At 34.9% G+C, this 26,739-nt stretch overlaps 1 protein-coding gene across 1 annotated transcript in view; it reads right to left on the bottom strand.

Annotated features, from left to right (window-relative positions):
- FANCL (FA complementation group L) overlaps window positions 1–26,148 on the bottom strand; it is a 27,888-nt gene extending 1,740 nt beyond the window's left edge. Inside the window, exons 1-10 of the mRNA XM_010162201.2 lie at window positions 26,075–26,148; window positions 25,038–25,098; window positions 23,920–23,976; window positions 21,970–22,067; window positions 15,481–15,577; window positions 10,595–10,663; window positions 2,625–2,775; window positions 939–1,022; window positions 276–321; window positions 100–181 (exon numbers count right to left, since the gene is read on the bottom strand). Coding sequence (XP_010160503.2) covers window positions 100–181; window positions 276–321; window positions 939–1,022; window positions 2,625–2,775; window positions 10,595–10,663; window positions 15,481–15,577; window positions 21,970–22,067; window positions 23,920–23,976; window positions 25,038–25,098; window positions 26,075–26,148 — 819 coding nt within the window. The remainder of the gene's footprint in view (window positions 1–99; window positions 182–275; window positions 322–938; window positions 1,023–2,624; window positions 2,776–10,594; window positions 10,664–15,480; window positions 15,578–21,969; window positions 22,068–23,919; window positions 23,977–25,037; window positions 25,099–26,074) is intronic.
- Window positions 26,149–26,739: the final 591 nt, after the last annotated feature.

The raw sequence follows: 26,739 nt of genomic DNA, 5'->3' as shown, positions 1-26,739 counted from the left end.
TCTTCTAAGTCTCTTATTTTTGCTAGCAGTTATAAAGTGACCATTTAAATTTTTGCTTATTGAGAAATAACAACTGATCATTAACAAAAAGCAACTTACACTTTTTTCTAACACAGCACGAGGTGGAAAATCAATTTCTAAGAGGTCTTTAAAGTTTTGTAATAAACTGATTTCTGGATCCCTGCAGGTGGGAGAGAGGGAGTAAAAAAAAAAGTCAACACTAGGAATGCCAAATATCATTTCAGCTTCAAATCTATATTATTAAAGGCACTTACCATAAGTGCATGTTGTTGTTCAGCTTAATTCTCAAAGGGTTAACCACTGCAAACAAGGCACATAAATAATTACATCATCATTAGGACCCCCTTTGCTCACCCAATTTGACCTCTTATGTTTCAGTGCTGAAGGGGAAGGCATGGGTGGTTTTTTAAAGTTATTGAAGGTACTTAAGTCAATGACTGCTCTTAGTTTTTAGTTTTGGAAATTCATTACACTAATATTTATAATACCATCCTGTAGAAGATATGATCTTATTTACCTTAAAAAGTTGGCAAAAAGCTGTGGGACATGGAGTAAAAGACTAAAATATTTCCAAGCACTATAAGGACACTATATAATTTTTATTTTTTTTAAGAAAATAATATTAAAATAGAAACACGATTGGGTAATCATCTGTAGGACACAGGGTTCCATCTAAACTGCTAGGAAAGCACTGGAAAAAAGTGTCACTCCCAGAGCAAAACAGCATGCTATGGATTTAGGCTGTTAAAAACCCCAGCATCCACTGTGTAAAACTCTCCTGCACACATATCCAGCTTAATTCCTGGCTCTGCTTAAGTAAAGTTTACCCCTGGAGTCTGACATGGCTTACATGAGTATCTGCTCACCAGAGACCAGACTCTAGAAGGGAAACCAACGGTGTATGTCTGCTGCCTTACCGTGATCTGCTCCGAGAAAATAGCACTCAGGGAGCATCTTTGGATGCCGAGGATCTACCTCTATGTTCACCGAGACATTGTTCCCTACAATGAGAAAGCAAATAAGAGGTGAAGCTTTTCTTTGCAGTCAAGTACAGAAACATTAACCTTTTTTTTAAAAACAAAAAACAACCCAGCTTTAAATTGGTTAATTCTTGCTGGTTTTCATTACAACAAATAATAAAGAAAGCTGTTAGTATCCAAATTAGTTGATCAAAATACGAGTATATATTAAGTATTTAAATTCCAATGGAATAATTAAAAATAGCAACTGATTTTTTTAAAAAAGTGCATCTTGCATTTCTTATAGACTAGTCTTAACCTTAACACTTAGACTTACTTCTCAGTAATCAAACTCAAACTAGATGACATAATCCATTTGAAATCTTAGTGAAATTTAAAAGGTAGTAGAGAAACGTAATTGTTATTAATTCCTCATCATCTTTTACAGTGAAAAAAAGAAGCATAAAGACAACATCAAGCAGTAAAATCAACAGTCAGTTCCCTCCACGGCATACTTCTGGACGGAGCGAACAGCAGCATATTTCTGAGATAGTAATTACTTTTCTTTTACAAGGTGCCTCATCATGTCTGCTATTTATAAGGGGTAAACAGCTCAAAGATGTTCTGGATCCAGGTTAAAAATCTCACAGCCACCATTTTGTAATTAAAAGGTATGTTAGTCTTGCCCTCCTTGAAGACATGGGAACAAATGAAATCACACCCCCACATCCCTCCCCCCCCAAGTGGTGTCCAACCTGCCTCATTTTAGCCGACTGCTGCCCTTTTTCTGTCCCTTTCTGTCCCTCCCTTCACCCCCAGTGACGGAGCAGCCTCCGCACTCCACTAGCCCCTTTCCAATCAAGTCTTTCTGCAGGTTTAAAGGACAACTGAGGTCTACTTTGGTCCATTGTATGTTCTCAGATTCCTACAGCATGCTATTGATATTTTGGATTTCAGCTGAAAATCAGAACTCTTCTTTCAAAGATAACATTTTCCCCTGTATCTCCATCCTCTGACAGTGGCAAGTTTCTCCTCTGCAGTTACAAGACTCTTAGCCTATATATATATATTAAGACCTTAAAATGCCTGACATCTGCGTATGAATTAAGGTGCTTTTTCAGATGGTGAGCACTATATGCCTCTTTTTTTCTCTTTTCTCTTATTTCTTTGTCCTTTCCACCTGCCTCTTTTAACCCCCTTTTCTCCCCTTTGACTGCACTCTCACATTGCTTTCACTCTGCCAGGACAGGATCAATCTGTTAAAAAATCTGGAATTTGTGAATGAGGTAAGGGCTTCATCTAAGCCGATTTTTTACAGATACTGATTTTTCTAGAGTTTCAGTCAAGTCCTCAGGTTTTCAGTTATATGTTCATTATTTACAAATACACAATGTTCATTATTTACAAATACACGATATTTTCCTGCAGAAACTTTCATTTTATGTAACACCTTTAAGTTATCATTAATTTCCTAAACAGGTTCAGTATTCTGTGGAAGGTTATTTTTTTTAATACACAATGTTAGTGCTGGTTTTAAGTGCTACCATTCATTCTCCTAACTCGCACAAACACCACCTATTAGACAAGCAAAGCAAAACAGTTTCACTTCTCAAATCCATTGTTTTCCTTCAAATCTTTTCGTACCTATTGCAATTCTTCTTGTTGTAGCACCCCGAGTGGGATTTTCTGGCTCCAGCACCCATGTCTTCCCATCAATCTCATCCATGGTATCCCAAAATTCTTTCAGCGATTCTAATGCTACCAGGAACTGATTATAAATGTCTATTAAGGAGTTCTAAGAAAAGAAGAAATTTAAATAAATTTTATCTAGTTTCTGCTGACAGTGATATAGAATATTTAAAAAAACCCCAAACTGTAGGTAATTTAAGAAGCGTTAAAACCTACTAGATATCCAGTTGTATCATGGTACCATAAAACATTGAACTTACTTCACAGGTTTTTTAATTAAAACAAGAATAGCTGTAGCCTGCGCACAATCTAAGTTCTCTAATCCTGGTAGCTCTAAGATGTTGTGATAAATGTACCTCATACCTGGATTTGATCATTTTATACTCCTTTTCAGAAAACTTTTCTGAAAACTGGTAACAACTATTCATTTGCATTGTAACTTGTAACAAACTACTGTGAAATTAAAGTAAAAATCATCATTATCTACTACTCAGTTTCTAACATTGTGATATCTTGTCTCTGCTTCAGCTGAGTAACACAGCGGTGGTACCAAATCTACAGAAATGCCCACATAACTAAAGCAGCTTATTTATTTTGTAAGACTCTAAGAAATATAGCCTGTCATAATTATCTCGAAATCAAGCAGTATAAAAATAGGTACTTAACAGCAGATTTCAAGCCATGTAAATATGGTAAGAGAAGGAGAAACTGTCTAATAATCAGAGGATTACACTCAAGGGATTTCAATATTTGAGAGTGGATTAGATGGAACCAGATAAATCTTCCATTATACAGGACAATATACAGAACAGCAATGCCCAGGGAGACTTTTTAAAATCATCAGTGAGCACAAAAGTAACTATTCCTACAGGAAAACACTTCTTCAAGTAGAGAAAACACTCAGCAGTCAAGTTACACCTTCTCACATGCAGATGGCCAGAGGGTAAAAGAAATGAAGATGAATTTGAGGAACCAAAAGGAGGTGAAGAATGCAAGAGGAGAAGAGAGATGAGTTCTCTTTGGAATAACACCCCATACAGGTTTCTGAGGCTGAGGTCAGACAGAATCTGTGGAGGAACTGGGAAGTGACATGAGCAGACCAGCAAGAGGAGCCGTCAGAACATGGACGGCTTCGTGGGGAGAGATGAAGCTACAACAGGAAATAAGTGAAGTTGTCAAGAAACTGGACAAAGGCGGCAGTGAAGGGAGATCAAGGGTGGGGGGAAGTGTTTTGGAGAAAAACTCTTCCCAGATAACTTGTTTTCTCAAACTGTTTGGTAGTGGGAAACTCAAGAGTAGGAAAAGAGGAATCATTTGGGAGCACCAAAGGGTATTTTGAAATCATTTATGTAGAACACAAGTGAACAATTAAAGGCAAGAGTAAAAAGCAAGAAGGATAGAACTGACAAGACTTCTTCCATTCAGATAAAGAGATGGTAAAGGACATTTTGAAAAAACAGAAAGATAACAAAAAGATTTCAGATATCTTTTGGCCTGGGGTCAAAAGGAATAAGCAAAGCAAATGATCAGTTTTTACGGAGGTATTTTTCTATAAATAACCCAAAATATAACTGCAATGGTTTCCTTTAATCTTTAGTAATTATGTTCTTCCTTCCTCACCTGGACAAAAAGAAGCAAAATATATGAAGATTCTCAGATGAAGAAATACGACTTTCTATGTAATTAGTTTTTATATTTTTCGAACACATATTTTAGAAAAAAACAGTGTAGCCTGGAAATAAAATGCTACATTTTTTCCTGCTGTTATTAAATTATATTAAAGTAAGAAAGCACTTAAGCAGAAAAGTGTGAATACTGCCAATCTCAAAATGTAACGCTTATTATCTTTAAAAGCATTTTGTTACTTTTATAATACCTGAAGTGATATAATAGTGTCAGTCACTTAACCACATCTTAGAGTATAATATCTTCATCTTAAGTACTATTATTTCCAGTATTTCAATAATTTTCACACAGTCCTGAAATGTGATCTTTTGTGCTCTGATGACACTTAAATTAATAGCATAATTTTCTGGTACTTGCAACAGTTGCTTTCCATTTTGATTTTTTTACATTTTTCTATATCACATACAGATAAATCCTCTAATAATCATTTTTATCTTTATCTTCTGGGAATTCAAAGGGTTTCACTAGAAAAAAGAAACATCAAGGGATTATAACCCACAGATAAGTTTTAAAATCCAATTAATTTTAATACTAATTGTAATTTTTCAATGATGTTCCTTAAAAAGGTAGTTAAATCTTTTTTTTTAATGCACTGTTCATTTGATCTTATTTGCATGCTTCATTGATGTTGCCAGCTGTCTCCTGCCACATACATAAAGGCATCTATAGCTATTTAAATACATCACATGCTTGTCATGCAAGCCATGAAAACTGTAACATGGCTTTTTATTTGATTAACCAACTAATTTTTGGTCAGTGCCCAACACTTTTAGAAAAGAGCACTATCATCCTTTTTTAATCGAGGCTACACCAAGATAGTCGTTAGTAGCATCAAACAGCAACAAACACTTGGTTTCTTGGCCACCTTTGTGCAAATGCATTAGAGTTTGTCTGAAATACGTCAAATATTCTTTGGAAAGTAACACACTGATAATTCAGGATGTCTTCACTGGCTGCCCTGACTCTAAAAAGCACGAGCAAAACCAAAGGGCTTACTCTGTTTTCTGTATCTGTTCAGTTTCCGTAACATCCATTGTAAAAACAAAGAACATTGTGGCACTTTAATCTTTCACAACAACTTAAACCAAAATGAAGGTATTTTTAATGTAGAAAATAAACCCTGCAGTGTATTTCTAACTCCTGAGGATACTGATGACAGCTGCCTGCATCAGCAGCAATGAGTAGAGAGGTTAGGAAACACTAGTGCTACAACAGTCATAAAACCGTAATGCCGTTTTTTGGACAAGTGGATATCGGAGTCTTTTCTAACATGATCACACACTATTTTTTTCTCCCCTTTATGGGATTACTGACGTCTATTGCAGTGGCTGGAAAGGGATCCCTCTGCTGACCAGGCATGATTAATATCAGTGCAGAAGATGCTAGTGATGGTGTGGTCCAAACTGAGTCCGACCAGACCTTAACCAAACCAACCAACCACAGCTGGGACAAAAAGGTTTCTAAGATGAGGACTAGAGAGTCCACCATTAGACAAGGTCAAAAAAGTTTTACTGGTTTAAACTAGGAAAACAGCGTAAGAGATGCAACAATTCAGTACTAATACCTACACTATGGTAGTTGTTCAAGATGCCTAGAGCTAGGGCTGGTCGAAGGACCCATCAAATGAGAATTCATACAAAATCAGCAGCTGGAGCCAGGTTGCTCTCCATTACAGCACTGAGGTCCTGAGAAAGCCTTACAGTCCCAGGGTACCTTTCAAGTGGGAGCTTGGTAAGCTTTTGACAGAGATGTGTTGCTGCAGGATGTACCAATCCTGTTCGCTTCAGCTCTCTGTAATGACCACCACAGCAACTGAGGAGCCCAAATACCTTATTGAGTTTATCATCAAAATGCATTTTCAGACTAAACTGCCTCGTTCTGAGTTTTCATATGGAAAAATAAGAGACTGAGGAAATATTAGTTTGGAATATTCAGCTTGAGATCTCTTCAATCTGGCTTTAAGAGGACTGTTTTTAGAGCATCACTTCCCGTGACCATAGTCATAGCTTTAAACACTCAACACTTCTCCAGATTTTTCAAATTTCAAGTTGTGAGTGTAGAAAACAAATAATACAATTAGTGATGACTTGTAAAAGGCACTGTAAGTGACTCTCAGCTTCAAAGTCCTAGTTATTCAAGGCTCTATGAGGCAAAAATCTGATATATACTGATACAAGCTATACCAACACAGTCCTTTGGACTGAAGAGCAATTTAATGTTAATTTGATACTATAAACTTATCTGAAAACAAGTGTTTGTAGAAACTGAGTAAAATCGGTTATTTACAGGAAAACAGACATGTAAACATATCAACTTTGATAATTCCCCAGCAGTTTGAGAAAATTTTGACCCAAATGTTGCCTGAGTGCTATCAGACTGTATGTGTCCTCCATTCATTTCAACAGCTGTTAGGAGAGGAAGCAGTTCCTTTGGTCAGTGACAATCTGATGTTCTGGACCTACCTGTTTCTGAGGGGAACAGACCTTTCCTTCTACCAGGCAGGAGTCTCGTGTAGTTTTGCCATATTTTTGTTTCCATTTCTATCCTCTGCAGTCTCATCTCCATCTCATCACTGATAGCTCCTCATGCCAATTTTTCCCTTATTTTTTTACTTTATTCCAGTTCAAACACTTTCCCAAGTTTAACCCTTTTGCCCATACACAGTTTCCTTCAACTAAAGGAATAAGAATGAAAAAAAAAGTCACTCTACTCTTGGTTCTTATTTCTAGACCATAGATGATGAGAAGAATAAAGAGAAAGTCTTGAGTCTGCCCCTGCCATGAAATCCATGAAGCCTTTCGTAACTTTTAAGAAGTGCTCCATGCCTGTATACCTATTCTGCCAAATTTCAAACATCTGCTCCAACTCCTGGATGACCTAAATATTAACCAAATGGCAATAACAATCTTCTAATTAGGGTAAATACAGCACTATTTATTAAAATTTATTTATTTAAAAAACCCATAAAAATGTGATCTTTGTTCTAAGATTTTTTTGCTCAAATTCTTCCTAACACTAAATTTGTTTATCCAAAATTAGAAATGCAAAGGCTCCTAAATGAAAAAGGTAAAGTAGCCTGAACTGTAGGTGCTGTTACCTGTTCGCCCTTTATGAATTCACAGATAGAATGCAATTTAATAAAGTGAACAGTTTTTGGATGGAAAAGGAATCACCTCTACCACCTAAATAATTTATGACTCTTCAGATTTGTTTGGAAACTGTTTTTTTCCTCACAAACAGTAGTTTAACAATTTTCCCCCTGCTTAGAACAAATCAAACTGAGACACGACACTCTGAAAGCTTTATAAAGTGTCTTGTCAACCAACTCCATTTTTTGTATTTATGGATGCATATAAAACTGGTGTCTGTGAAGCTGCTTTGCTAAGAAAAAGCACAATTATGATGCATTTTTTTGTGTTTTCATCAAAAGAACCAAAGAATAATTGCATTCATACCACAATACCTTCTGAGTCTCCTATTACTGTTGCATTGTTGGCTGGCTGCATGACCTCATTAGTCATTAATTTCCACTCTTGTGACCTTCATGTAGCCAACCAGCTGGGCAGTGGTCAGTATAGAAACAATACCCTGATGTGAGGGCAGCAGAATATAGACGCACTGCAACTGCAGAACCGTGCTCACAGCGTATGCTAAAATGTGGAGACGGCACATTTATCTCGTTATTTAGAAAAAGAATATAACTGCAATAAGTAGATGTTCTTGCACTTGTCATTGAGAAGCACTCTGCATTTATTTGGCACTTATAACAGTAGCAGCAGCGGCAGCATTGCCCTTGGTGCTGATTTCTTACTACTCTAAAATGTCTCCTCTGAGCCAGAATACACTGGCTGTTGCTGATCATGCTGTGAGACACCTGCACTGGCTACTAGGCTTGTCATGACGCACAAAACCCTACCATCTTCAGCTTGACATTGTGCAAGTTATAATTATTCATCCAAATGAATATGTCAGAGCAGCAGCAGCAGACCTCTCATCAGAGCAAAAGAAAAATACATCAAAACATTATCAACCCAGCAGGAAGACAGGGACCATAAGGAAAATTACCCATTTTTAATATGGATGCCATAAAGCCATGTCTATTATTATACGGAAGGGAGCGGGGGGGGGGGGGGTGGGAAGAAAAAAAGAAAGAAAAAAAGAAAAAAAAACCAACCACCCAACAACCCCTCAAGTTTAAAGTCCATGAGCACTGAAAAGAACCTGAAATAGGCAACAGCACACACGGGAAGGGTGGAAAAAAAATCAATTACCTGAAATCTATTTATATTTTCTTTCATAGGAGTTTATATCCTAATAGTGCAATTGCATAGTTTTAGTTAAGCCTTGTCAGTTTTAACATTAAAGATGACCGACAAATATTAAAATTTAAGACCAATCAGTATCAAAACTTCACACTATTTTATTAGTAAATGGGTATAGTGTGTTCTTTTTCCCTTTTGGGAACCAAAATTTTCAACCACTTGGGGACCTCCTAAATTCTGCTACCAGTGGTGTTTCAGCATTATATAAGCTTAACCCTTATTATACCACAGCGTGAAGAATGCTCACTGCATTTTGAAAATAAACCCAATTGACGCAATTACTTCACACATTTTTTTCCACAAGTGTTAGGTTCACGTCACCCACACAGATAAGGTCAATTTTCAAAAAAAGACTGTACAATTAAAGCATTTCTATCGGCACAATGCACAGGTTGCTGGTATTTGGTTCAGTATTACAGCAGGCTATCTGCAGCTACAATTAGTATCTCATGATTTCAAAACAGGGTCTTCAGTTACAAACATCTATTGTTCGTGCTTTCAAATAGTCCTTAGGTAACTCTGAGAGTAAAAAGATTTTAACATCTCCAGCATTAGAATGTCATATTTTTAACATTAGATTTTTACTTGGTTGTAGTGTCAATATTAATATATTCACTCCTACCTTTAACTTGTCAAAGAAGGCTGCTTCATATCATGTTTTTCAGTAACATTTTATTAAAACATAAGGCCAGCTAGCAGCTTTAAAATTACTAACAGGAAACACAGAGAAGCAATGACTGTCAAGGATATTTGAAATGTTGTTAATTTGAGGCAACATAAATTGCAAGGCTGTAGAATGAATAAAATACTATTAAAAGTATGTATAAAGTTTGAGGTTAGAGACAATACTTGAAATTTTGCCCACAGCATATGGAATCAAGTATAATTTAAGGGAAAAACAGTATCTTTTAAAATTGTTCCAAACCATATGTGGATCAAAACCTAAAATTACGTGTGAATCAAAATATATTTGTCATTTGCAATGGTCCAATCTTGTAGTTATTTCCTCAAGCTCTCATATTAGAGGATCTGAGGTGACACAAAGAACCTTGAGCTTTGCAGTCAAAATTATATGCCCGTATTAAAATCATCCTGATGCAACCCTTCAGCCAGGCTCCCTATGTAAATTTACTACCGTAAAGACGGGCGTTATTGATGGGCAGAAATCCTCGCGAGAGTCAGAATTATGAAATGCCATAATTTATGTAAAATCTATTTTCCTGAATTAAATGAAATTAAAGATCAACTATTTCTAGAGATAATTCAAATTAACTTACATGTAAGTGGTCACATTTAAAACCATTTAATCAAGTACACATGCTCTATTAAGGAAAAAAAGATACATGAAATAATGCAATGACTGAAAAAAAAAGACAAAGGCTCTTGGTTCTTTATATTAACAATATCAGTTAAACTGTGAAATCAGAATTCTATTAAAGACTTTCCTGTTGTTGTTTTGACTGTAACTGAAGAAGTTTTATGTTATGAAAACCATATAGGATAACAAAGTGGGGGACTGCCTTTTTTTTTTTTTTAATGTCTGTCAACTTTAGAGGGGGGTGCTTTTCTAGAAGACAACAGTTTCTCTTGCACGTATTTTCCCAGTATGATTTCTAAAGATATTTCAGCCACACGAACAGCTTAAGAAGAAAACAGACAGTATGACCGCAAAGCATACAGCATGCAAGGTGTATCTATATGACAAGGCAGATATTTAAAACACAGTCATAAGGAATATGGAGTTCAGTATTACTACATTTACATAAGCATCTATAAAAGTAAAATGAACACACGGAAAAAAGATGGGAGTTAAAAAATAAAGTCCAACCCCTCATTCCCATCCTACATACTGCATATGTAGTTACTGAAACAAGATACTGCAGTTATTAAAACAAGATGCACGGTACAGCAGTTTACCTGTGGCATCCAAGACACAGCAAACTGAACAGGAAAATCCACAAGGCAATCCGGTGGTTCCGTTGGATACTGAGAGAAGGAAAGAAAATACATTTTTCCTTTTCTTTTTTTTTTAAAAAAAAGTGTTTTAAAGTCAGACTGATACTCAGCTGACAAATTTGATAACAAAATATGAGGACTTCAAACATCTTGAGAACTTGGCTCATAGAGGAAACAGTATGTAAAGCATTTTCAGAAATAGTAATGAATGTTAATTATAATTTAAAGAAGAAATCGACATGTACGCAGGGTTTATATATAAGTTTTTAGTAAAGGCAGGAGAATCAGTTTTCTCTGTTCAGTGTTCACAGAAACATTAAAAGTGAACTTAAGACAAAAAAGATCAAATATTAAAAAAATTCTCTTCAGTTACCTGTACTACATAGGAAAACAAAAAAAACCAACAACCCAAAACCCAAAAAACCCCCAAACCACCCACAACCCTTTAATGAGTCAAGAACTAATTTTCATTTAAACTAGAATGTTTGCTCTCATTGGCAACATTTTTGGTTTTGAAACTGAAAGTAATCAGTGTAAGGACATAACTATTTAGAAAGAGATTAATGAACATACACCCAAAATTGAAACAGCTCCCTGTCCCCCATCCCAAATTAGAAGGATATCAATGAGGAAAAGAAAAATTAGCTGTGTCAAGAAAATCGAAGCTATAAAAATAAAAGGTCTGATAACTCCAAAAATAACCACTGACTACTCATTACACTAGTGTTGAGCACCTAGTATGAAATCTGTGGAAAAAAGACCAGTATTTTCTGAAAAATAAAGTAGCAAGGGAAAGAAATATCTAATTACAAATAAATTGTGTCCTTTCTAAGAGCACCAATCCAAAATTGTATTCACTTGAGGAGTTTTCTCCTTAAGTCCTATGCAACCTTTCAAATTCTACTGTGATTTACACAGCAGTTTTATATAAATTGTATTAGTGGTGCATCAACTGCCAACACAAGAAAACGTTACAGAGAATCTTATGTGGAGAGATAGATGAAAAAAAGTCCCAGCTCACAAAATTAAAGAGAGTTAAGACAAAGAGACGAAGTTGAGCTGTGCTGCTTCCCATAGCCATTCTCCATCCAATGTAAACTTCCAGACATAGACATTGTCCTTATTTACCAGACACCTGGCAACCAATTTATCAGATTTTTTAAAATGTGGCCTTATTTTATGTAAAATGTAGTTCTACAGTAATTAATTTCGAATTGTTCTCTACAGCAAAGAGCAAAAAGACAGCTTCCGTAGAGCATCCATTCTTCACTGCTTTGATTTTAATAATAATCTAGTGGATTTATGGATTTCACAGAAATTTGTTTAAACTTGCTTTTTAATACACCTTCACTTGTGGTTTCTGTCAGGTATCCACTTTCTGAACACAACTCCTACAACTTGAATATCTCGTGCTTTTACCATTTTATCAAATCAGCAGCAAAGTTAAAGAACAGGGATAGAACGAAGGAAGTGAAACAACTAATTTGGAGAGGAGGCGCTTACATCTTAGAAATGGCCATCCACAGAAGCTGCTAATGTTTCTTTTACTGTAGTGTTACTGTTCTTGTACTGCAGGCACTGTAGTGTTAGTGCTCCTATATTGTAGGTCTTCTTTTTCATTAAATATTTCAGTGCTTGCATAGAAATAAACTTGTTTTCAATGTATAAAAATACACCTAGAGCAAAGTAAGTCAGAACAATTTTTCTGTAGGATTGATTTTAGGACTACTTCATTTAAATCCCAGCAGCACTAACCAATTATGTGTTTACTTTCTTGGTAAGTAAATGCATTTTATGCAGTGTTTTGTAGGGTGTCTTTGAACAAGTGCTTGCAAACAGATTCTACTAACTTTATATTACTTAAAAAAAAATAAAATCAAATCAAAAACCCTACAGCATTTTTCCCTGCACTTTGAGTCAAATTTTCTGTAAGAGCACAATATCGTACTGTGCACCAGATAATGATAACAATGATTCTGTACATATGTACATAATATTTTTGGATCTTGCAAAGTGAAATCCTATATAAAATGTAGTGATTCCCCAGGAGACAGTATTTTTAAATACTATACCAGAGCATGTCAATGACATCAGACGTTATTACAGTTACATTCAAATGTGTATGTCAGAAATCATCCTATTATTCTTTAGATCAATTTAAGGAATTATTAAACAAAAATATTTATATTGCATTTTTGAGTGTGCATCTAATATTATCTAGAAAAAGTATTTTCATAACCCTTGCCAAATTACTCAGATAATTACCAAAGCATTTTGATTACTACATGTCATGCAAATTCTTGCACGGCCTATTTGAATTCTTGGGATCCAAAATGACAAGCACCCAACCCACTTCTCATGCAATACACAATGAAATCTGATAAATAAAACCCAATGTATTTGGTTTTATACTTGCAGAGATGCACACTTTGATTTTAGAAAACTTTTTCTAGTCAATTACTTAAATTGTGAAAGGATAGAGATTTCTGGACCAGGCATTTTCAAGCGAATAAATTAGAAAACTATTTCACAAAATGTAATCTGAGCATTAAACTACATATTCTCTTATGAGGTGTAAGCCTAATCATTTACAGTAAAAGTCAAAATTGTGTGGCACATGATTTGGTTAACATACCTAACTATGATATGACCATTCTCAGTTCTTCCAGGTTTAAACTGATTGCCCAAAGTTTCCCAGACACTTTACCAAATGCAGTTTATAGAGAGCAAGTGTTTTGAAAGGACAATTCCCAACACAAAGCACATTAAGACAAGGATAACAGGTGGAAACCATTGACAACGCATTAAGGAAAAGTCCTCAAAGCACATCCAAACCCTTAAGAATGACAGCAAAGGGATATTTAGGGGATTATCTCAATACATAGGATAACCTTATGAAAAAGAATTTCCTAAATCACTTATTGAAGAGTTTCTCCCTGAAAACAGTGTCAGCAGGCTTAGAAACTCATTTCACAGGATGGCATCCATGAGGACAAGAGTACAGACAAGAGCCAGCAATATATGCTGGGGAGGAGAGGTTTAGCTCACATACTAAACTTAAGCAAAGAAACAGCATAACAAAAATAAGCATACTTTTATTAAAGCAGGTTATCAAAAGAAATCCCTTCAAAAAATACTTCAGCAAAGTCTTTTCAAATGTATTAGATATGTATATGAAGGAAAATCAAATCCCCATGTCACCAAAACCACATTTCACATACAAATTTTCTCCTGTAGCAAGTTTAAATGCAAGACATGGTTTTAAAAGGACAAGCAATTGATCCTTCATTGCAACAATCACTTGGGAACAAAAATAGAAAAAAAAAAAAGATTGCTAATTACTTGTTGCAACAGATAAATTGGATAATCTGGTCTTTTTATTACACTATCTCCTTAGCTGTTAGATGGTGCTTTCTTCTGCTATTAGGAGTCTCAACTGCAGATATTTTATTACTATAAAGAAAATACCCAAGTTTTTACAAGAACAGCAAATGGTAAATCTCAATTCCCCTTACAGGACAGCAATAAGTTAAGGGTAAACAGAATCAGCCAATGCATAAGTGTAATAGTGTTTGACCATGGCAGCTCCTGGTAAAAATGGGTATTGCACTGTTGTTTTTTTTTCCTACATTTTTATACCTCCAAATAATTCAAATACTTCAGTCACAATAAAATCAAGAAAAAACTTAGGGGCAACAAGCTGCACTTAATTTCTAGTGTCATACTAAGCATAAGACAGCAGCTGCCTTATAAACAATGACAATACAGTCTGGTTACTCTCCTCACACGTTAAACAGACCATAACTGTACTTCCTGATATATTTTTTCCATCAATATATTTAATAAAGGACTGATTATCAAATTAATTATGAATTCATTACTCTGTACATGTACGATAGTTTTACCCTTTCTTTAAAAAACACTTTAGCAATCTCAATCCCCAAACACTACTATTTCCACACGCTCCTTTTACCCCTCTGAGGCAAAATCAGCTTGTCTTATGTAAAACTGAAAAACTCCAGGTATTTAAAGGAATATAGGATGTCTGTGAAGGTGAAACTTAATCTTACAATATCATGCCCACTCCTCTTCCCTTCAAGATTATTAGTTCAGATGATGGACCAAGGACAGCCCCAAACAACAATGTATAGACACTTTTGGATCCACTTTTTCCCCTAGACTGATTTTCTGAAGACAACAGCTTTTACGATACAACTGCCACCATATAGCCTGGAAATTCATAGTTTCTGATAAGAGATTTATGCCTTAAAATGAGAAACTCTATGAAGAAACATTGCAATTTGAGTTCAGTTCTAAGTACCAGGAATAAAATTTTTCTGCTTTTGCATATGCCATATTTATTTTGCAAGCACTGTCAAAATCAGCCAATTATTTAGACTAAAGAGAAATAATTTTTGAACATAAGGAACTCACTTATGTAGTCACTTTTTGATAAATCTTTATATCTATAGCTTGAGCAGGAAGACTTGCTAAAGAAGTAACCCAGCATCCTCTGATTCTTGTTATGTGCACAGTCTTTGGATGAAGGGGTAATGAATGAAAGTCTCCCAGATGGCTTTGTCTGTAATCATGTAAAATAGTTACAATATCATAAAAGTGTTTCTCATGTGATGCACAGTTTCATATTAAAAGATTCTTACAGATAACCATAATGCAATATTAACTTTAAATATCGTTAAAATCTGAAAATTCTACTTTATATAAAAAAATTCTCAAAAAAAGGCCACATACAAACAAACAAACAAACTCTCCAAAATGGTTATGAATTAAGAAAAACCTATTTATTTCAAGGAAACCTTAAAATATTTTCTCTCACATAAATTCACCTTTGCATTTAACTTCAGAGTTACGAGATGCTGTCGACCACAAGAGTCTTCAGCTTTTAGCTTGATTGTGGTAAGACCAGTATCCACATATGCGACTCTGAAATAGAAAAGAAAACTTTTAACAGCATTGTAAGAAATACAGTTTGAAATGTCTGCAATACTCTTATTAGTCTGTTACAAATATTAATCAGAGGAGGTCCTATATGCCAACCATCTCTGCTGCTCTAGATTTACTGCTGTTAATACACCAGTCTACTGCTTAATGCAGTCATATATCTTTGGGTTATTTACAATGTGTGTCAAGGCTCATGCTGTGGTCAGTGAGCACTGTGTTTCAGTTTTCCATCACTGGAACCTTTGACACGCACAGCATGTTCCTGTCAGCCGCTACTTATGTACACATTAAACTTCCTGTCAAATCTTTGATCCATTTTCTGCAGTTTCTTACTGTATGAGACTTTTATGCTCTTGATTTGCTTTTCTCTTCAATGAAGTTCTCTTTTATTATCAATGCTATTATTGCAGAAAATTCACTGGATATTGGTTCATATTCTGAAATTGATTTTCTGCAGAAAACAGTACTCAAACAGGTACAAAATGAGTTATTTATTATGATTTGCCTTAGTTTCATAACAGCTTTACACAGTATACATGCACCCAAGCAAATAGCAAGTACACACTAAATGTAAATAAGTTTTCAAACTTCTGACATAATCACTGACTCTTTGCTTAAGATGTCACTGATTTGTGCTTCCCATAACAATGAAGATAAATACAATTGTAAAATACATTGTTCTCTAGAAATACATCCTGGTGAGTAGCTTCAACACCTGCCAAAAAGATTCCAGTTTCTCCATATATTTACCAGTGAACTGGGCTTGTGGATATTTTGGCATTTTTACTATGTCATTCTCATGTAAAGATAAAAAACAGTCCAAGATTATTGAACAACTCATCACCTAGATTGATGGAAAGGCCCGTCAAAGTTCAAAGAAAGCATTCGCTTGCTGACCTAAGTAACTTTTAAAAGAAAAAGAAACCAACATAAAAATCACATACTAGCCCAGTCACCTGAGCCAGCATGCTGGGAAAAATGGTTCTCTTTCAAGTGAAACAGGCAATGCAGTTGTAGAAGCCTGTACAAGAAAAAGCAGGCAAACACCAAAGGGTGTGCACATTCCGAGGAAGGAAGTGAAAAAATGATCTACATAAATGACACAACTTCAGTATGAGGGAACTGAAAAATACAAGGGAAAAAGCAGTAGCGGTAATTTTTTTTACATTATTTCATGTTTAATGCTGATTAACTTTAATGCAATATTAAATAGTCCTACAGATTCCTGGGAGTATTTTGACAGTCCTTTTCTCTAAAACAGTTGAAAGACAAGTCTTGATAAGAGACTTGTAATTCAACTGTATTCAATTAAACTCGATTTATTTAGAAAGAATTAAAGTATTCTTCCTCTAACTAGAAAAAAAAGTCATTACTCCCGCTGTGTTCCAACATACCTCAATATTGTATCACAGAGTGTTATAAAGATAAGAAACTACCTATATCCTACCCCTCAAACTACTGTTGCCTGGGGCAGGGAAATCCTAAACCAGCAGCTGAGGCACAGAATGGTCACTACAGTAAAATATACAGCAGCATCCCAAACAAAGCACAACTGGTGCCTGCATCAGTGCACTGAGGTTCGATAGCAAAAGAGAATGAACAAATTAAAGGGACACTGTCAAGGTGTTTAGGATTTAAAATTATCTGTTCTGACAGTCATCTTGTTTGGACCACTTCACTTTTGAGGTGTCAGAAAGGTATGGATTATTTTAGCTTAAAATCAAGCATTTCTGCTGTTCCTTACTCTATATTGGGTGGCAAGGAACAAGATTTTTAAATTATTTTTATTTTTTTAGATAGCAATGGAAATACATATATTAAAATTTGTTTCTGAAATCCTTAAAGGTTCAGTACTTTTATAATTACTCTAACAACCTGACAGTCTCCAAAATAAACATATATACATGGATGCCCCCTCCCTGTAAGTGTTCAAGGCCAGGTTGGATGAGGCTTTGAGCAACCTGGTCTAGTGGAAGGTGTCCCTGCTGATGGCAGGGGGGGTTGGAACTGGATGATCTTTAAGGACCCTTCCAACCTGTACCCCATTCTATGATTTTATGTGTGCACCTATTTCTATATTTAAAATACAAATACATGCACACCATCATATTAAGATTATACTGACAATATTATATTCAATCATATTTGTAAAGAACCTTAACATTAAGTTCTATTGACAGTGTAAAATAAACGTTTTTTAAAAAAGGGAAGCATTTGAAAAAGGTTCTAAGAACACCAACAACAGCTACCTGTTTAATTATGTATAGAGGTATACATCATAAAATGATTTTCAATTTCTGTTATTTCATTCTAAACATATTTATAGTTTTACAATTTATATTTATAGTATTTTTTCAAAACAGTTTAAAATGTGTTTTTCACTGAGGTTGGAGATAACAGAGAAAAAAAAAATTAAAAAACCATAGATCACCACTATGAAGCACAACTACAATCCAGACCAATCTGGAAATTCTTATGACTTTTATTTAATTTTGACTTCAACAACTAGCTGCTAGTAGAAAATAACGATTCAAGCTAAGCAACACAATATCTTTTAAGTATTACTAATTACAATCCATGTACTTAGAGGTTTTCTAGTACAACGTCCTCTTCCCTTTCAAACTTTTTCAGAAACAGGAACACCAAGGAATAAAAGACTCCTCAGACAAAAGGCATACAGGGTTGAAGAATGCCCAGAAAGAAAATTCATAGTTAGTCTTCCTTTTTCTCAACAGAATGTCAAAACAATAAACTGCCTCCAGGGAACGAAGGAGGATTAAATTTTCCAATTAGGATAGAAAAACGGAACTCAACAGCTTTGTGGCTACCTGTTCTGCAACATCACTCTGCCATTCTTTGGATAAGAAGAAATGAAAAGGTCAATTCCATAGGATTGGAGAAAGTTGGACAATACTGTTGTGTTGTCGTATGAACTTCTTCATATGATTGTATAATCAAATAAGAAATTGTTTACATTGGTGACATTTCAGTTATATAAACCTTTATTCCTCTGTAGGTTCCATAATTTTATCACACAGAAAAAAATGAAATGACCATAAAGACAGAAAGCCTCAGTTAAATCTCTGAAGGCCTGTAATTCAGCATAACACACAAATGATTGAGGGCACACGACAAGGCAGGATTCCCTTGGAGATGGAGAAGGCAAGAGGAGAAGATACTTTCCATAAAAAAAAAAACTTGGCAAGTATCAAGCAGAAATGCATTGAGACTTGAGAGATCATGACTTACACCATGGACTTAAGAGACAGTAGCAACCTTTATGAATTCACATGAGGGTGATAAGAGTCCTGCAAGTGTTTTATAGTTGGTAATTTACCTTCCCAAGACACCATCATTGAATCAACTACTGAGATTATGAAATAGTACTACAAGAGCCTTTCCTATAGCTTAACACTACTACATGTGTACTCTCTCCCCCCTCAGCTGATTAGGTTTGTGCTGGTATTTTTCATGGAAGCATCCTCCTTCGAACTCCTCAGCTGTTAGGACAGGACTTAGTGTTGGAAATTTGGTACAATTTTATAACCTGTTGAACTGTGACTTTTGTGTACAAGTGTTTGAATATGAAAGCATATTCACTCTCCCCCACATCTAAATCAGGTCAAAGAATCAAGTTTTCTGTATCACAGAGAAAGTGATTACATCTAAATCACAGCAGCCTGCCCATTTGCAATCCTCATTAATATTTGTACTTTCAATGGTTTAGGAGGAAAGGGGTGCAAGATCATTGCAGATAATGTCTTCAATTTGTTTCTAAGAAACTTCACATATTCCTTAGATAAAAGCCATTAGAACATACTATATTTGTGCCATACCTGCAAGCTTCTTAACTCACTTCAGATGTAATGGAGCCATAGCCTATTGCTTTGATTCTCTTTCAAACAAAATATCCTTCCGTTTTTCAGCTGGATTTGGATGCAGTCAGCTTCCAGCATGACCCGAAACTCACTAGGAAAAAGTAAATCTAGGGTCCACAAAAAGACAATTCTTTTCTTAGAAAAATCCTGATAAATAAAGCTGGAAGCTTCTTAAGATGTGAGCACTAATTATTCCTTACTGTCAATATCAAATGCAGACTTAGTTTTGTGCTGCAAGACCATACCAGGATGTTTTTAACTAACATGCAAATACGCATCACCTGCAACTCAAAATCAGTCTAGGTTAAAAGGCCTTCTTCCTAGTTCATTATATTGTTAAAAGCACACTAAAATTAGAGGTGTAACTTACTGATGTACTTCAAATCACCTCTCTACAGCATTGTCCTTCCAACTCATAGTAAACCAGCTATGATCCCCTATGTACAGTCTAGCCCTCTAATTAATGATTGACTTCCCCAACCAAAAAAACCCAATCAAATAGAGACCTTATCTGTAAAGTAAGTCAGCCAAGAGGTGTGTTTACTGAATTACATGACTACACTGGATAAAAGCACAACACAAGTTGTGTGTCCACATGAAGCCATCCTTGTGTAGAAACCAGGTAAAATTCTGCACTAGAAGCATGCTCTCCGATAAAACACTGATGTGCTTTTTAATAATAAACCACTGCTTTTCTTGTACGTGCAGCAAGTCAGAAGAAACATCGGTTTTGAGATAAGCTACTAAATTGAATTTTCAAAGTGTATTTTTAGTATATTTAGCTATATGCTATACTTGTATATCAGAGTATAAATGTAGGACATTTTATATATTCATATCTTTAAAGTATATTTATTTATGTCAGTGTTTGTTTTGCTGGCATGGGCTATTTGAAGGTGGTGTTGGTTTTGTTTTTTCTTTTCTTTTTTGGAGAGCAGGCATTATTCAAAATTTATTTCCTATGTGTTTAGGAAATTTTAATTAATATTCTCAGACCTGAGTCTGAGAAATTTGAATAGAGTGTGTCATCAAGTGACACAACTACATACTTGATAATGGAAATCACTGAAAAAACTTCAGCTGATTTCACAAGGATGTTTTAAATCTTTAAATAAAAGTGGGTCTTCAAAGCAAATTCCTACTTAATGTTAACCACACGTTATTTATTTATATACAAATGATGTGAGAAAACTCAAATCTATTGTTAAACCCAAGACTACTTTACTTCATTTAACAAAATAAACACTTGTTAAAGTTAAATTACCATCGGAGACTAAGGTAAAAGTAGATTTTTCTTGTTGAAACCTGCAAATGTAAATTTGGGTTTTTTTAACTTTCATTTTACTGAAATGAAAAAGTAGCTTCTCATTCAAAACTCTTCAACATGCTACAAAATCTTTTGTCTTAACCCCTTGGAAGACGGCACTCTGAGATTAACTGGTTATTATTAAAGACATCCTTCAAAGATATTTCCTTAATGCCTCCCTACACAGAAACAACTACCACTTTCCACTTCATAGAGGTCCCCTGGAGGTTTTAGGGGAAAGGATACAAATCAGTACATTCCAGGCTCTCTGCTGGAGGAGTAAAAGACTGTATCAGAGAATTTGCCAGTGGTGGCACATGTAATGATAGTTAGAAACTTTCAAGCAAAAGTCTGCAAAACAGGAACCTTTGCAGGCTTCTGAAAAATTTCCACACGGACCTTGCATACTTGATCACAACTGTGTGTTCCTCCAGGTTTCTATAGGAGGTATGAGGAGAACAACATTCTTCTCCTCTGTAGGAGGATGAAATTTTGTTCTCTGAGCTCATCTGAGAGTATATGGGACTGTGAATAATGTAATCCTTTTGCACTCATTATAATGTATGTAAGTTTCTCTCTGTGGGTGTTGCAGAGAGCTGGCTGTTACAAAGTTCCAGATTTACAGCTTTCCAAATTCTCCCCTTCACTCACATTATTTTTTTTGTGGATTAACTACGTTATTCCTCTGTCTAAGCAGATCCTCGTGCTATGGAGAGCAAGATAGAACTGTTCTTAAAAAATAATTATTCTAGTTCTAGAAAATGTATGAATTGTTTTTCTGAAAGCATAAAGGTACAAGATGATCAACCACAGCATATGGGAATAGTAAAAAAACCAAAACTGTACAAAGCAGGGAGAAGAAGGAAGAAAAAGGATAACTAGAAAAGTTGTATTAAATATGTTTACTGTGCCAAGAGTTTATATGTCAAAGAAGAATTGATTTCTTAGTAGTAGCATCTCACCTTTCAGCTCAGTTATTTGAGACTAAAAATATACCTTCACTTGATATAGGTTTGTTGGGTGGGTTTTTTTTTAAATTAAAAACAAAGCAGCAGAGTTTTTAAAGCAAGACCACTTTCTGAACAGGATAAATTAACAGAACGAGTACATTTGGTATGTGCAACTCACAAATACAAAAGAAGTACAGATATTCTAAAGATAATGTCTGTTAAGAAACTGAATAAACATACTTATTCCAACCCAGTATTTCTAGATCTCTGACAAGGCAGGAGTAGTATTCTGGCGGCCGTGGTATATGCAGGTCTTGTGTATTCTTTAAAGCAATTTCCTGTTTAAAAGAACATTAAAAACATCATTAAGAGAGATTTCAATATTTTTGCATCTATTTAGTCATGTGATTTTTGCAATTCATTCAAAAATATTAAGCTTATGTAAAATTAACTGTACACTGCATTTGTTTTGTTATAGCCTCCAGCTAAAGCAGACAAAGAAGCTGTTTGGTAAATTACTTCAGATACTGGTAATGAAAACATCTGCAATTTAAAAAAAACCCCACAGATGTTGACAACATAGTCTTCAGATGCAAATATCAAATGTGCCTCTTTTTCAGCTAATAAATTTGAAGTCAAGCATCTTGACTGAAAGAACCCTTCGAAAGAAGGTTCTATTAAGCCCACAGCTGTCTCCTGGGCTCCACAGCCACAAAAGACAACACATATGAGCAATCTTCCCTATTATTTTTAAGTAGATATATGCAACTTTATATAGTGATCAAAAAAAAAAACAAACCCAAAAACTTTTCTCAGTATTAACATCATAGGATCCCAAAGAGTAAGTTTTGCTACAGACAAATATGTCATAAGGCCTCAAAAATAAATTTTTATCAAAAAGGTAATGCCACATTATAGAGAAAAACAGAATCACAGAATCACAGAATATTAGGGAATGGAAGGGACCTCAAAAGATCATCTAGTCCAATCCCCCTGCCGGAGCAGGAACCTAAACGAGATCACACAGGAAGGTGTCCAGGTGGGTCTTGAATGTCTCCAGAGAAGGAGACTCCACAACCTCCCTGGGCAGCCTGTCCCAGGGCTCTGTTACCCTCGCCGTAAAGAAGTTTCTTCTCAAAATGAAACCAAACCATATGTTCCACATTCATGTTGTGCTACTTGTTCTTTAAAAGTGAACTTAAGTTAAAATTATGCTTATAGGACAATCAATTAATCAATAAAATTTATAATACAATTATTAATACTTTAAAATAATAATAAAAAATAAATAGAATAAATAGTAAAATCAGTATAACAATAATTTCTTCCCAATTCTCCTGCAGCATCTTCCGTTGTTTTTACTATCTGCGCTGATGATCCCTATTTTACTATTTTGAATTAATTATACTTTCATTGCATTCTCATTTTCTGCGTGCTTGAGTATCCAGGCAAATAGATTGGAATAACTACTGTGAAATATTCCAGAATAGCCACATTACTCAGTCCTATGCCAAGCACCTTTGCTGGTTTTGCATAATCCACTTTGGCAGGGATTGAGCCAATACTGAGGAAATTTATTCCTGGCACTGAGCAGCAGTGTAATACCAGGAGGGTATTTTTCTTATTGTTTTCAAGAATACTTACTGTGTTTTATTTCTGAGTTAAGTAGGTTGTACCCAAGTATTCTTTGCCAAAAATGCTCATAGAATAATGTTTTACTAACAGACAAGATATTATCAGTTTCATGTTGTTAACTGAAGACTTTGCTACTCTTCAATCCCAGATCAGAAAAACTTTTAATAAAAGAATGAAGAGCAGTCTCTGAACTATAGTGGTCACACAGGCGAAAGCATCTTCAGCAATCCACTGACTGTATAATCCTTTGTATGATATCTGGACAATACCAGGAATTCCAAGAAAATCAGTGTAAAGTGGATGGCTCTATAATGAGATCTCTTGCTGGGATTTTAATTTTTCTATAACATTACAATTTACAGAGAGTACAGTCACTTAAAATCCTAAAGGATATTTATACAAACATTACATGAATAGCATACACACAAAATCACCTCTTCTTAAAAAAATAAATAAATAAATCCATCTATCAAACAGTAAACTGCAAAAAACTGAAAGTTGCAAAACAAAGCTATAAGAACATCTCAACTCCCACATATATATTCTGTCACTTACCAAAATAGTTTTCAGCTCCACCAGAAAACTGACAAGATCTGGGCAGCTGTGCAACCTCTGGAGGGAACACAGTATCAGTTTGGATTTTTTCAACTCATAAGTTTAGTGGTAAAAAATTTCAGCCTTACAACCTATTTTTCTAGTATGGGCAAGTCAACTAACAAAAAAGCCCAACTGTAGTATTGCACGTTTCAATCTTTCAATTACAGAACAAATCTCCTAGACTACAGGAAACTTTACTCAAAATTAACCATCACCTTCATCACATCATGTCACATTACACATTTAAATCGTTTATGAAGACTTTACATTTTATGTATATAGAAATGACATTTATGAAGAGTTTAGTCTTCATCAATGAGATCAGAAGCTTTAGAATCACCCAAAAATGTTTTTTAGTTGCTTACATTTTCTTTAGGAACTCTCCAGACCCACCTGCTTTTAGATGCTGCATGTGATTAAGGATCCCTGATGGATCTTGAGATGCAGTACATATTTACACTTCCCTTTCCTCAGCTCTGTATCTTAGGTTACTCCCAACTCACAACCCTTGTTCTACAAAGCGTGCACAGTCCATACAGATACAGTGTCTCAACTAGCAGAGGTGGCAAAGATGCCTTCACAGAAACAAAATACTCTTTGTGACCGCAGAGCTGTTGTATCCTTGCTTCAACACTTCTTCTGGATAGGGAGGTTTAACTTAGGTTCCTTGACTGTCTCTAACATACAATAAGATAGATCTATCAGTAATTAATGTGAATTCTCTTCCTTACATTATGAACACTTTGTAAAACATAAATATATAAAAAAGGAAAAACAAAATCTGTTTCTAATTGAGAGATTAAAGAAAAAGTCCAGTAAAACGTCAGCAGCCATTTATTAAAAATCATTTTATCTCAATCTTAAAAAAAAAAACCCAAACTTTAATAAAAATAGGTATTTACTAAATTCTATCCATCTCTCTTTAGATTGACCTGCAACCCCTTGAGCATTTCAAAAGAAATCAAGGCTATACACTGAAAGGAGAGTTCATTAACACTTTTAGAATAAGCATGAGTATAAGCTTTTCAGAATTATTGCCATTATATGTTTAACAGAAATGGTTTTAAAAGTTGTACCTGCTTTAAAATATGCCGGTATCCGAGCAGTAACTTCTTTAGGTGCCAGCTACACTCAATCCTAGACAAACAGTATTTTGTATAAATTTTAAATTCACAGTACATGATTTTTAGAAGAGATCAGAAAGTCTGCTACACAACAACATGAAAGCTTCTCTTAAAAATAACCCCAAAGGAAGTAAACAACACTTCAAAATTTTTGAGTTTCATATTCAGTTATTTAAAACTTTCAAATGTCACTATCCCAAAGCCCATTAAAAATTAAGCATTTACCTACAAAAGCCTGTCCTTTGCTGAAAACATAATTCTTGCAAGCTAATATGACTTCATAAAATATACCAATATTTAAAAATTATATCCTGAAAATGTCAAAATTACCTATAATGTGGTTTTAAGTATCCGACCTAGAATATAATGAAGCTATCGAATACCACATCCGTTCACAGTTCAGAGCAGGCTGGCTTAGGCAGAATTATGGAATACTGCGTTAAAGACTAATCCACGTATGTGTGCATACACACAATACACACACATACCCACATATTAGGATAAACACTCACAGTAATAAGGACAGAGCTTTTAAAGAAAAGCTGGGTAATGCAAATTAATACCTATTAACAGGAATGAGAAAATGAAGTTTAAAAAAGCTACGCTAACCATCGAGAATTGCTAAAATTTACAACTTTGCACTGAACTTTGTGCTTCCCAAATGGTGACATATAAATAATCTCATTTAAATGAACATTTTTTTTTTTCTCAGTACATGGATTTATATGTACCTACAAACAATTAATTACAATAGGTTTCAGAGTTAATTAACAGCAAAATATTTTTATATAGGCAATGTTTATTGTCAGCATTTATTAACACTGATGCTGTACAACTTTGTTGCAAGGTTAAGTTGAAACCAGTAAGAATTAATTACCAACACTGATACTGGAAAAAAGAATAAATCATATGCATATCCATCATTGCTTTTACCAAAATAAAACTTTTGTAATACACATTTACAAATTGTTTTCATAAAACCATCTTACCTTGCATTTTTCAGCTGAAAATCCATTGGTAACAGGATCCTGATATGGAAGTCTCTACCCTTGAAAATAAACATTTAGTTAATAGGAAGGTCAGCAAAGAAAAATGTTAAGACACTTGTGGGAAGTATTCTCCATAAGATCAGTTACTAAGAAAGAAAGTTTGTCTTATATGACTTTCAGGAATGTTATTCAGAATTTCTTTATTTAAGAAAAAAAGCAGCATGAGTGACAGGTAGAAACAATGCTGATTTTAATTCTGACGTTGAAATACTCTTGACCTCTAACTCACAGTATTCAGTAAAAACTCTTCAGTGCATCACATTTCATAAAGCAAAAATAACACCTTTCAGAAGGAAAATAAACATTAGCCAAATCTGGATAAAACCAAGAAATATCATTTAATCCAAGTCATGCTGAAGTACATGAAAGTCTGTCTTCAACTCAAGTAAAAGTCAGACCAGACTCTTATCGTAGAAGTACTACGCTAAAAAGGAACTTGGGCTCTGATTCACAATGCGTGTCAGCAAGGATTTGGAAACTGTAAACAAAAAGAGTCCCAAGTACCCCTATGTAATTTTTTTCCTGTTAGTGCAATCCATATGGGCAGTTCCTAAATGCCCCCTACTTGTATGTGCAGTAATTGTCCCTATTTGTTATGCTCCTTC

The sequence above is a fragment of the Antrostomus carolinensis genome, unplaced genomic scaffold, assembly GCF_000700745.2.
Source record: "Antrostomus carolinensis isolate BGI_N321 unplaced genomic scaffold, ASM70074v2 scaffold38220, whole genome shotgun sequence".
In the NCBI taxonomy this organism is placed as follows: Eukaryota; Metazoa; Chordata; class Aves; order Caprimulgiformes; family Caprimulgidae; genus Antrostomus; species Antrostomus carolinensis.
Note: the sequence above shows the minus strand (reverse complement) of the source record. Positions and strands in the feature narration are given on the sequence as shown.